We start from the raw sequence: 12,476 nt of genomic DNA on the forward strand, positions 1-12,476 counted from the left end.
TTCTCGACACTTGCTCTGTCGACTCACCGTCTGGGAAATCGCTGTCCAGTATAAAAACCCACAGCCAGGAAGAATTACCTTTAAGTTCCAGGGAAAGGCAGCGCGCAGAGAAGAGATTGTCGGAGGATCAACGGGTGACTGATTGCGTAACGGTGATGCGCGTAATCCAAAAGGCATAAAGTTTTACCACGCACAGACACAAGCAGCTCTTTTTTTCCTAAGAAAAAGTTTTGCTTAGTGGTTGCTTGGCACAAACAGAACTTTAACTGGTTTTGAAGTCAGCGGGTCATGGCAGAGGGAGACTTCTACACCATGGGAAGCCGGCAGAGGTTTCCCAGGGACCCGTTTGGAGAGTCACCGTTCAGAGAGCAGTCTCCGTTCAGAGAGCAGTCTCCGTTCAGGGACCAGCTCGCATCGCCGTTTATGGACGATGGCTTTGGGATGCCACCTTTCCCCGACGATCTGGCGATGAACTGGCCGGGCTGGGCTCGGCCGGGTCGGCTCAGCACGCGTCTCAGTCCGTCGCCCTTCAGCAGCAGTTTACGCACAGGTTTCCCTCCGCGTCAGTCCACGGGAGGCCCGACGCTGTACACCAGCAGGTACGGCGAGCCTTCCTCCCGGAGCTCACCCATCACCACCGGCGGGGAGCCCTGGAAAGTTTGTGTGAACGTCCACAGCTTCAAACCAGAGGAATTAAACGTCAAAACGAGAGACGGATTTGTAGAAGTGTCAGGTGAGTGGGGAAGCTGTGGCCACAGGTTTAACTAAACTGAACCATTTTTCCAGGAGCACACATGTTCTTCATCAAGTTCACTGGGAACCAGGGCCTTTAAAGGGAAGAACAACTTCTTTCCTTTTGGTAAATGTGATAGCTTATGATCAATGACTGGAGGTCAAAGTGAACCCACCTGGCAACCAACAGAAGATGAGTGTGAGAAATAGAGCCAGTGAAACAGAATAAATGCTGTTTAATATGCAGAATTAATAGGTCAAATACATCATTAGAATGAGAATGAATAAAAGACTATTGCATAGAAAACACATTGAATAAAATAGAAACTAAATAAATTGGGCCAATAGTATCACCTGCATGCATTTGCAGGGAGGTAGCAGACATAAAGGTCATGTCCTCAGTTTTGCTTATGAGAATTTGAGGGTTAAGATTCTGTAATGTTTAAGACTGAATATCTATAAAGTGACTTTTTAGACAAATAAATAAATATTGTTTTAGCAGGAATGAGTCTGGCTGAGTGGAAAAGGACTCGAAACAGCCCTTAGACCTAAATTTAGGGAGATAAAAGTTCAAAGAAATTGTAATTGAACATGTTTCATTTTAACAAAATCATTAAATATTTGGACCATTTTCAAAGCTTTTTTGGTGACTTGTCAGATTTCTTCTAGCAGATTGGGGTTTCACTGAGGGAATTTGGACTCATGACCTTCCAAAACTTCTCACTCAATGAACCTTTCACCAGCTGGAAACATAGTGCCATCCACACATGTGCATAAGTAAATCCATTCAAAAGCATAAAAAGTAAGGGATTAAAAAGCAGCAGTCCAGCCAAATCAAAAGACAGCATTACCTGGATACCAATGAAACAAAGCAACTACACCTCGCTGAGTGTCTCTCAGGATCCTCACTCTAATCTGGCAAAGACATATTAGCTCTTTCACTTTGGCAGCAGATTTGAAGCAGCACAATGAAAGCAGAGGTGGTGTAACATGGTCTCAGTATTAACGAGTCCTGACATGGAAGAGCTGGACAGATTTTGGGGACTGGGACTTGCACGTTGGCAGGCAGATCCTCAAGCTTAGACACCTGTTTCAGATTCCTGGAGAATCACTCCCTCAGTCACCCATGAGCTCGATTTAGATTTAAAGCAAGGCAAGGCCTGTGACAACAGTCTCTGTTTACAATAAGACAAGCCGCTGGCTGCCATTAAACTCAGGAGAGAATGTTCTGGAAATAGGATCGCACTTTTACCCAGCAGTCCTCACACAAGCTTTGTCTCTGCTGGTGTCGGCTCAGTCACTGATTATGGGAGGAAATTGTAGAAACTGCTTCTTAATGTCAGTGCTTCAAAAGACAGATTAATTCCAGGGATGCCCAGGGCAGAAGGGGGCACAGAGGACAGCAGGCCCCCCAACTCAGAGTTTTTTATAAACACGTTGTTGGTATGCCAGTTGGGTCATTCACTCAGCGCCATGTTGGGCCCGCCTGCTGCAGTGACTCGACCCTGTTCTAAAAGTGTGACAGGTGGTGTGATACAAGCGTGTTTGAGGTGTTCAGTACATGGACGAACAAATGTTAAACATCCTACAGATGAACTGAGTGTCCTCTTTGTTAATGACCAAATGAGCACGTGAGTGGTGCCATGAACAGGTTTGTTCCTGGTACAAATCACTTAAAGTGTATTGAAATGTTACTGAATCTTACTAAAAGTTCATTGTTGAAAACCTACTGAAGGATTTTAACACAATTTTGATCTTACTGAAAGTAAGATTTTAACACAAGCAATCAAACTGCGTAGTTTCTGCACTGTTAATGCTACAAATCTTTGATAGGCCTTGTTTTGTAGTGTGTTAAGCGAAATGTTTCGAACAAGCAACAGACTAAAGCTGAAATGAAGGAGTCAGAATCAGTGCTGCTACATTGCAGCACTTATCTTGAAGCATTATTAATTCATATTTTAGTGGAGCAAGCTGCATTTTATGTATTTCATTTATTTGTGCTACATTTATAAGTACTCCACTATGTCACCAACCAGTAGCTAGCTTTGTCTGCCTGACATTTTTATGTAGGGTACATAGCATACAGTGCTATAATCATATGTCAGAGCTTTTCCAATGAAAACAGCTGTCTGCTGCCCTGGAAAATGAGAATCGTAAAACAATGAGCTGAAGATGTTCTGTAGAGCTGAGGCGGACTTGGCTTCGTCACTACGAGCCATTCCTTTTGATATTTGATATTTTGTTTATATAAAATAAAAGAAATGGGAATGTGATTTTTGGAGGATTCCGCCCCTAACACGTAGTCAACACCGACACCACCCATCCAGCTCGGCTGTCTTAGCCTGTTCAACTTGTAACTGTGTTAAAGTTTAATTTCAGCATGGTCAATGAACACTGTTTGTACAACGGGCTGTAACAGCTGATCACATGACCAGCAAACACACACACAAAAAAAGAGATCATACTGAGGCACCGTGAGTTCGGGACCTAAGGTCGGCCTTAAGATTTCAATAGATGGATAGCTACATTAGGTAGGCAGTTAAAATGAGGCATTTTACTACTTATGTGGGCTATACCATGTCATGTGCCACACAAAGAGAAGGTGCATGTCTGCAACAGTAAGAGTGCTGTTTGCTAGCTGTTTACTGTGGGTGTCAAAAAGAACAGCGGAACTAACACAAAACACACAACATGTTAAGTGAGACTCACAACACAAAAAGTTGCAGTATACAGTCGGACAGGTAGGCCAACGTGTCATGTTAGATTCCAGGAGATCAATTTGGAAAAACAGTGGCGCCACCTTATAATGCTCCGCCAGTCCTTTTCCCTACTGATTAGTGCAGCTTTGTTTAAGAAATGAACTACTTAGCTAGTGACACATGTGATTCTTTGAGCTGAGCAGCAAAGTGATTTCAAATTTCTACTCGTGGTCATAGCTTCTGCTGAGCAGAAAAACATCGTAGCACGTAATGATAAGATCTCCTCCCGGAACATAGAGTGTGACATATGGCGTCTGGAATTTAACATCTGTGTCACGAGAGACCTAAAAACAAGGAGAGGCAGCGCCTTGCTGGACTACTCTCTGACCAAACCTCAATTATTCATGAAATATCTCAGGGAGACAATCAGGGAAGCAGTTTTAAGTCTTATGTAATGACAAGTTTAAATAATAATCTCATGACTTCACCGCTGATCTTAGCAGAGGTCTCTCTGGAGTTTTATTCCAACCTCGTTCTCTGGTGGAGTCCAGCACTTTCGGCAGGCAGACGTCACTATGGGGGTATAGGGTTCCGCACAGTCGAGCCTAGATGGGTGGTTGAGGGGTGGAGCGGTCCACACTGCTGGTGGCGGCAGTGATATTTAGCAGCCCCAGAGCAGCTGTTAGCAAGCCCAAGAGACAGAACGGCCATAAACAGAATTTAAGGGAGAAGGTGGCGGGGGGGGGGGGGGGGGGGGGCTTTCCAGGCTTAGCTCAACACGTCTGACTGTCTTTCATCAGGAGAATCGTTCTTGGAAGAAAGCAAAGAGAATGAAAAGGGTGTTTCATCATTTGTGCAACCCACCCAGAGGTCCCAAAGCAGACAGACTGCTGGGACTGAGCAATGGAAAACTGTGTGTGCCAAATGAAATGCGTTTTGATGTCAGTGTCATCAACACCTTTTGATTTATATCCACACTGAAGCTCACAGAAGTGGAAAGAGTCATGTCCTATTGAACTGGTGATTGTTAAGACTAGTGAGTCTAACTATTTGATTTTGACCCAAGAGGCAGAAAACATAACAGTGATAAGGACACTCATTTACAATCCATGACCTCGCTGAACTATTGCACACTGTTGAGGTGTTTAAGGTCAGTGGTCTCGCTCACTTATTGGCTGATGTGTTTTTTTTCCATCCAGGAAAACATGAAGAGAAGCAGGAAGAAGGAGGCATAGTGACAAAGAATTTCACAAAGAAGATACAGTGAGTATCGTTTCAGTCAACTCCATTGTATCCTTGAGCTCTAACAGTTCTACTGAATGCATTTCCTTCATCATAAAACATTTGCAAAGCCAATTTTTCTTTAAAGTTAGCAATGTGCACCCACCCATTCCTACCTATCCTTTTTCCCTTCTATTTTTGGTGCATTCCTGGACCCCTTGGTGCGTTACCACCACATGTTGATTGTGTGAAACCATTGGCTAAAATGTGTATGTGTGTCCCAGCATGCATGTGTGAACAAACAAAACAGGACCCACGGGTAAAATTGTTTAGATTAGCTCTATGTATATAACTTTGGTTGCTCACGGAAGACTGGGTTCAATTTAAACTGTCCCGTACAGTAAGAGACACCCATTTAGCTAAAAACATGGACAGAAAACCCAAGTTACACTAAATGCTAGTTGATCATCAAAAGTTACGACTTTAAGAAGGCAAGACTTTGGCTTTTTATGCCGAGCAAAAATACATATAGTCCACAGATACACAGACAAACATTTCCTTATTCAAAATGTCAACATCCAACTCTGCTTCAGAGTCATATCTGCTTTGAGTGGACAAACAACTCTCCAATTGAAAGTTGTCAACTACAAACAGTTGCCACAGACAAAAGCAACACTTCCAAACACTAGAATCCTGAAGCAGGCACTACACGGAGAAGTGCTGCTGTGTGGAGCAGGGCCGCACAGATGTCTTACATATCGCAGACTTATCATATCGTGACTCATCCAAACCAAACGGGCCATAGAAGTTTCCACAAGCTGCCCGGCTCTCTGTTTCCGCTCCTTTAATTGGGTAGTGGGAAGACTTCAAACAGCAGCGCTAATCGCTGGTGCGAATCGCCGTTTCACTGGCGCGTCATTCCAGTTCTGCTAATTTCCTGTTGGCTAATTAGTAAGCAGTCATGGTAGCCCCTCACTGTTCATATCACAATGGTTTTAATTGGAAAGCCGCCAGATCGGGCCTGTGCTCGACAGCTAAGCAAAACCTAAAACCTATGACACACTGAATACATGGGGGGGGGGGGTCATATATAAATAACTGACCTCGATACCCAAATGCTCAGAGAGCACAGAGAAGTCACATTACTTGCTTATATGGCTGAGAATGTACTTCTAATTGAAGCACAGCTAATTGAATTGAAGCACTCTTGTTATTGTAACTGCAGTAAACCTTTCATTGAAGCAACAAAGTGCTTTAAAGTTTGGGAGAAACCATCTCACTTGATGTTGAATTGTAACGTCTTCTGACTATTCTTAATAACACTACCATCACTGCTGTCTGTGCCTGTATGTACCACACTGTAAAAATACTCAACTGCAAGGAGACAACTGATTCATTATTTACATAAATTTTCAAGCAAAAATGGCAAAAACTGTCATTCCAACTTGACAGTTCTGAGGATTTGCAGTGTCTGCTTCATCGTATGTGACAGTAAACTGAATCTGAATCTTTGGATCTGGACTGTTGGTCAGATGAAATGAGCAGATTCGTAGATTAACTCGGATTCTCTGGTATTTTATAGATGAAACAAAGATATTGATTAATCAATGAGACACTTGACAGATTAATAGATATAAAAATAATAAGTGGTTGCAGTGCTGAGGTGAAGCTATGAGAGTATTATCCTTTCAGAGTAATTTATAATACTGTATGACTGGATTATTATCAAAGATGCAGTTTTACCTAAGTAGCATTTGATTTTTTTAGCTGGTCGAAGTGGAAGCTTAACCATTGTACATACTTATTATGCATATAAAATGCAATATTTCTTCTGAATGCATTAGAGTAGAATGGTAAGGTAGCATGAAATGAGAATATTTTATATACCTCAAAATTATACTTACTATAAATACAAATCTACACTAAATGTACTTTGTAAATGTTATGTGCCGCTGCTGCATGTATAACCTACAAATAAATGCAACAAAGAAGCGGAGTCAGCAGATTAAGGGAACATAGATGCTCAAAAGTCCCAATGCTAACAGTTAAGTACAGAAATCATTGATAGAGTACACCGATGATGTGCAGATAACAAGTGCAACAGGGTCTGAAGGTGGATTTTTCTGTTAAACTCTCGAACAAGTGGGAAATATGTCACTTATTAATCTAATATGTTGTCATTAGATCTGTTTTGAGGGCACAGGTTGCTTGAAAACCGCAGGTCATGTGGCCCAGCAGTAACACATTAACTCCCATCTGTTTGTATGTGAAAGTCTATAGTGTGAGTGGTTTGTTGTTCTCCGGAGAGACTTGGTAATACTCGGCTGATTCACGTGCATTGTGTCTGGGTGTGTGGGAAGGAGCATATGGGTTGTATGTTTTACACACTCCACACACACACTCCATGAACACATGCTCACCTTGTCCGGTCTCACTGTCTTGTCTCTCTCTGTCCCAGTATCTCTGCGGGGGAGACGCATATTGGACAGGTTTTTGGCAGCTGTACAAAATCAATGCATGCGATAAAACGTGCGCTTGCCAAAGGTAAACAAACTCCCCAAGCTGGATAGATAAGGTTTTTCCCGGAGTCCCACATAACGGGCCGGCTGAGTGATTTGACTTTGTCAGAAGGGGCGACTTTGCTTCGCAGCAATTGGCTGCTTGAAGGAAGGTGGCTCGGCCTATACTGACATGTGTAGGTGTGTGTGTGGCTTGAGGGGAATCGATAATAAAAATAATATATCAATACATTCATGGTCCTCAGATGGTGAATCCTCACTGGTGGTTTTCACTGAAATGGTGCAATCAAGTGTTGGATGGATTGTCATAAAACTTTGGTAAGGACATTCATGGTCCCCACAGGATGAATGTAATAACACCAGTGATCCTGTGACTTTTCATCTGTCACTAACATGAGGTTAAATTTGTGGTTCAGAATGAAATGCTGTATAAAGCAGGTCAAAGTTTTAACTAATTTAGTGAAATATCTACCACATGGGTTGGCACAAAGTTTTGTTCAGACATTCAGGGTTCCCAGAGGATGAATCCCACTGTAGTGGGTTCTTAGTCTCATGTCAATATTTGGATTGAAATTATATTACATTTCACAGTCGATTCCATTATTTTTCAAAATACATTGCGAATGTTTTCCTAAAGTAGGATGAGGTGACTGAATGTGTCACTGTAAAAGTAAATTGACCCAAAAGTAGCAGAGTAGCTGCTAGACCCTGATATCTCATTCAGACGATGAATGATGATGAACGTTGATGACAAGACGTGAACTGTTTTCAGAAAACCCTGCTAGAAATATTGGTGGGTTAGATGTTGTTGTCCTGTAAACATTCAGTATTCTGCAGTGTTTTCAAACCTCTGGGCCTCTTCTGTCTTTCACACTACCTTTTTCCCCCCACACATCCTTCAAGCTGTCGCACCCACTTACCCCCGCCCAAAACCACATTTACCTGACTGCCCTCGACCTTGGAAGGATGTGAATACATTTTCAGGGACCTATTTCCCGCAATTTGTCTCTGGATACATTATACTGTTCATGTTCTATCTAAATTAGGTTTACTATAATCATACAATTGGAGTCTGTCTTTCTATTATTACAACTTTATGTTTACGTTTCTTTATTTATTTCTTTGTAATTGCCTTTTTCCCACCGATGGCTCCTATTGCATCCTTCGCCATCAGAAGTGGGGGGACCTCAAGTTTATTCTGATTTGTCTTTTTCCTTGTTCATTTGTCTGGAGGCTGCGGTTGGAGTGGGCCTGAAGCTCACTGAGACACTGCATGTAATATTTGGCTCCACAAATACAGACCTGACTTTTCCTCCCTGTCTGTCTGCTTCTGTGAAGTGAAGTTTTCAGTCCCTTCTGACTTGTATTTCTCAGTGGAGTGAGAAGCCAGTGGAGGGTCCTCTCTAATTAAATGGAGGGTAAATCCACAGTCTCCTCGTCTGAACAGGGCAGCCTGATGTTTATATTAACTCCCAAAGACACTTGGCTGCTCTCGCAGAAAACTTACAATACCCATATTTGGCCACACTGTCTGACAAAGAACAGAGCATGCCTGGTTCTCTGTGTGTTTGTGTCTACAGCAGGTTTTGGTGGACTTTCATTCCAAAGGCATGTGTCTTATTTTGCAAGTAAACTTGAATTTAGGAAGTAAACCTTTTCATACTGCAGCATTGGCTGACTTGCCATCAACACTTTGCATCTTCCTGCAGGTTTTGGAAGCCAATTATCTCCCTCTGTCAAAGAAGAGGGGGAAAAAAACGCCTGACACACAATTAGCTTTTGCCTATATGACAGATGTGAGCAGCAGGTTAGGAAAGTATGCACTGATAAAAAATTACAGTTAAATTTCTGCAGACAGACGCTGCCATTAATTGGAATCAGATTAGTTTTTTCCAAACTCTACACCTCGATCCACTTTATGTTTTCTCTCCCTCCTTTTTGTTGCAGAGCTGCAGGATTTTTAAAAGACAGCATAAGATGGCTTTCAGTTCATCTCCGAGGTGTGAGAGTTTTTGTGAGCCTAGAATGAATGCTAGCCAAAGAGGGCAGGGTGACCGTTTTTAATAACAGTCAAAATCCTGAGCCAAGTCATTTTTTTTCCCCCCATAGACATGCAATGCTGAAATCATCTGACTGCAGGCTGTTTATGGGCATTGACGAAGTCTCAATAAAAAATCTCAGCATTTAACAATATTTTATAGCAGCTGTTCTGGAGGAAGATGTCACAGAGTTTTGCATGACCTTCAAGCAGGAACTGAACTGTTTCTCCAGGCTGTTTCTCCTCACCGCTCTCCTTGTTTTGTTCCTCCTGCTCGTGCTTTTAAACATGCTGAACGCACACAGCAGCTAGCAGATTTTCCACCAAGTAAACTTGTTCTACTCTTACGTCTCACTCAAACTCTTTCTCACTTCTCATATCCTCTGTTTCATCAGGATCCCAATAGATGTTGACCCTCTGACTGTTTTCGCCTCCTTGTCCCCTGAGGGCGTCCTCATCATCGAAGCACGGCAGACACCTCCATATTACCTGTTCAGCAACGATGGCTCCCAGGGTGGCGACACGCTGGACGTGGAGGCCTCCAAGCCCCAAGAGGCCCCTCTGGTTTAAACCCCACCTTTCCACTAGCATAACTAGTCATCCTGCACAACTGATTACAAGTTTGATATGAAATGTGTGGCCTACAGCTTCATGTTATTAGACACCTGGAATGAAAACGTGTGAAACGTGAGGAAAATACTGTAGGTATTGTTTGACATGCTTATTAAAGCTGCACACAGTTAAGTTATGAAAAATATCAGCTGTATGATACTAAAAAGGATTTTTAACCTGTTTTCTTTGTTGCAACTTCCCAATCTAAACAAAGGTGATTGCTATAAATCACACATCGTCTTAACCAATTTGTACAATTTGAACCAAGCGTAAAAATACATATATACACATATATATATTTAGTTTGAATATGTATAATACGAAGTACAGATAGATAGATCGATTTACTTTCTATTATATGTTCAAACTAAATAACCCTTTCTTTGTATTGTGCATGAAGAGCAAGGACTTATGAGATCATACATGTGTAAATAAGAAATACAGTCAAAACTTGAGAAACAAGGGAAAAAGAATCTTTTTTTACAGTGCAGAAGATGGACATTTTTTATCCACATGGCTAGAAGAGGCTTAATAATTTAGAAATGTCTTCAGAACAGCAGTAAAGTGTTTTAAAACGGCCTTCTGAATTTTTTAAGGGTCGTTGGTTGTTAATTTTTGAGAAAACCCAAAAGCTTAACGACTGTAATGGTAATAATGACAAACTGTGGCTCGATGTTTGAGCACTGAAGCTCACAAATGTTGAAACAGCTACAGCTTTCTGCTCAATGAGTTACTGTCTGGTGCAGCTTTAATATAATCTGGGTGCATCTTGAGGTTATGCAAGAGCTGTTGGGCCACTGATACATCATAAGTCAAGTTAATATGAGACGGTGTGTGAACTTCTCAAGATCAAATTTATATTTGTATTTGTATTTATATTAACATGCAATTCATTTAGCGGAGCAGCATTTGCGTCAAACATATTGTATGTGATGTATGTGGTTTAACAGAAATCACAAATGTGCCTTTTTCTTCTTGAGTGCCTTGACTTCCTTCAGCTGTGTGGTTGTTCATCTTTTAAGAGTTAATGAATGTCACTTAAACTGACAAGAAACGAAAGGAAGTTACCTTTTGTAGCTTCATTAGGGGGTGAATTGTGTGCATGAATACCGTATTCTACCAGAGTGTATTGTAAATATACTTTAATATGTGCCAATTCATTATAAATATTAATCTGAAGTGTTCCAGGTTTTGCAATATGGTTTGCATTTTTTTTTCTATTTGAGCATTCAGAAAGATGGCTGCATGATTGTTGGAGCAGACAGGCCGACTTGTGTGCCAAAGACGTTTGTTTCCTGCCTTCTTCTCTGTTGATGTCTTTGTATTGGCTGATGCAATAAAAACGTCCAGCCAATCTCCCAGTGTGTTTTAACATCTGTGTCTTTTATTGAGAACCGTGCCACTCACAGGCCTGCTTCCAGGGATCCAGGGAGCCTGTGGTGTTATTGTTGGACAACAGAAGGAATTGGGCAGCAGATTAGCAGAGGGCTTAGTGCTGGGTGAGATTGGCACGGCTTTGTGCTGCAGAATGGGCCAAACGCACGGAGGCAGTACTGCCAGAGCTTTTGTATGCAAAAGTGCAAAAATTGGGGCAGTTCCATTGTATGTTGTGTGATGCAAAATAATGTAATCTTCTCTGTGTATTGGAATCAAGAGGGATGATCAGTTTGAATTCAAAAAGTTTCCTGACTTGAGCCATACTGTGGAAACAACAAAAGGCCTCTGCAGTTTGGGCTGTGCAAAGGTGTCTCGTTGTGTCATGTGCCAGCTCACATAAACTGCTGTATTTATTGGTATTAGATGATATTGTGTGGACTTGTGCTGCCATGGCAACAGCATAATTGGAGTCTTGCCAGTTTCCCCTTGGGCAAGTTACTCATGCAGAAGTGACTAATGCACAGCTGTGCAAATGTATAGTATTTGATAAACGTCAAAACCTCTAAGCTGAAACAGCATAATTAATCTCCTTTTTAATTTTTGCACTCCTGTATTTTCAGGGGTAACTGTGAATATGTTGCCCCTGAATGTGATCACTTATTGTGAAACAGTTACGAAATTCACACGTGGATCACCCACACTTCATTGTAAGATTGAAAGTATGCAGAAATATTGAGCAACACCAACACAATATTTAACATTTTCACATGCTATTGCTTTATTGGAGCTCCAAAGACAGCATGGTTATATGGCTATTACATCTATTGACTAAAATGCATGCAAAATGCAAAATCTGTAGAACTGGTGCAAGGCAAGCGGCGCAGGCTGTGTATTTTGTCAATATGTGATGTGTGCAACATTTTGGTGATATCTGTATTTCTATTTAGTGTGTTCTTGCTTGATGTCGGGATCCTCCAGCTCCTGGCTCGGGACCTCGCTTGGTGGACTCTTGCCCAGCTCTGGATCCTCGGCCTGCGTGATCTCCTCAGCAGCCTCCCCTGAGCCTGCCATTACCTGGATCTCTCCATCCACAGCCGGTTCTTTGTGTTCCGGCTGTTTGGACATGTCTGTGTCCTGGCTTTCTTGGCTTTCAAGGGTTTCTTGTTGCTTAGAAGAATCTTGAAGACTGTCTGTGCCTTTGCCATCTGCGGGCACTGAAGGGTGGGACTCTCCAGCTGGCTTTTCATGGGTCTCCTCCTCCTGTTCCCTCCTCTCTTC

General features: G+C 42.1%; 1 protein-coding gene across 1 annotated transcript; it reads left to right on the forward strand.

Annotated features, from left to right (window-relative positions):
- The first annotated feature begins 8 nt into the window (after positions 1–8).
- Positions 9–11,179, forward strand: hspb8 (heat shock protein b8). The gene is made up of 3 exons (XM_070964857.1): positions 9–733; positions 4,631–4,694; positions 9,605–11,179. The coding sequence occupies exons 1-3, from the start codon at positions 289–291 to the stop codon at positions 9,777–9,779; spliced, it is 684 nt and encodes a 227-aa protein (XP_070820958.1). The 5' UTR covers positions 9–288; the 3' UTR covers positions 9,780–11,179.
- Positions 11,180–12,476: the final 1,297 nt, after the last annotated feature.

This window comes from Chaetodon trifascialis, chromosome 6 (genome assembly GCF_039877785.1).
Source record: "Chaetodon trifascialis isolate fChaTrf1 chromosome 6, fChaTrf1.hap1, whole genome shotgun sequence".
Classification (NCBI taxonomy): Eukaryota; Metazoa; Chordata; class Actinopteri; order Chaetodontiformes; family Chaetodontidae; genus Chaetodon; species Chaetodon trifascialis.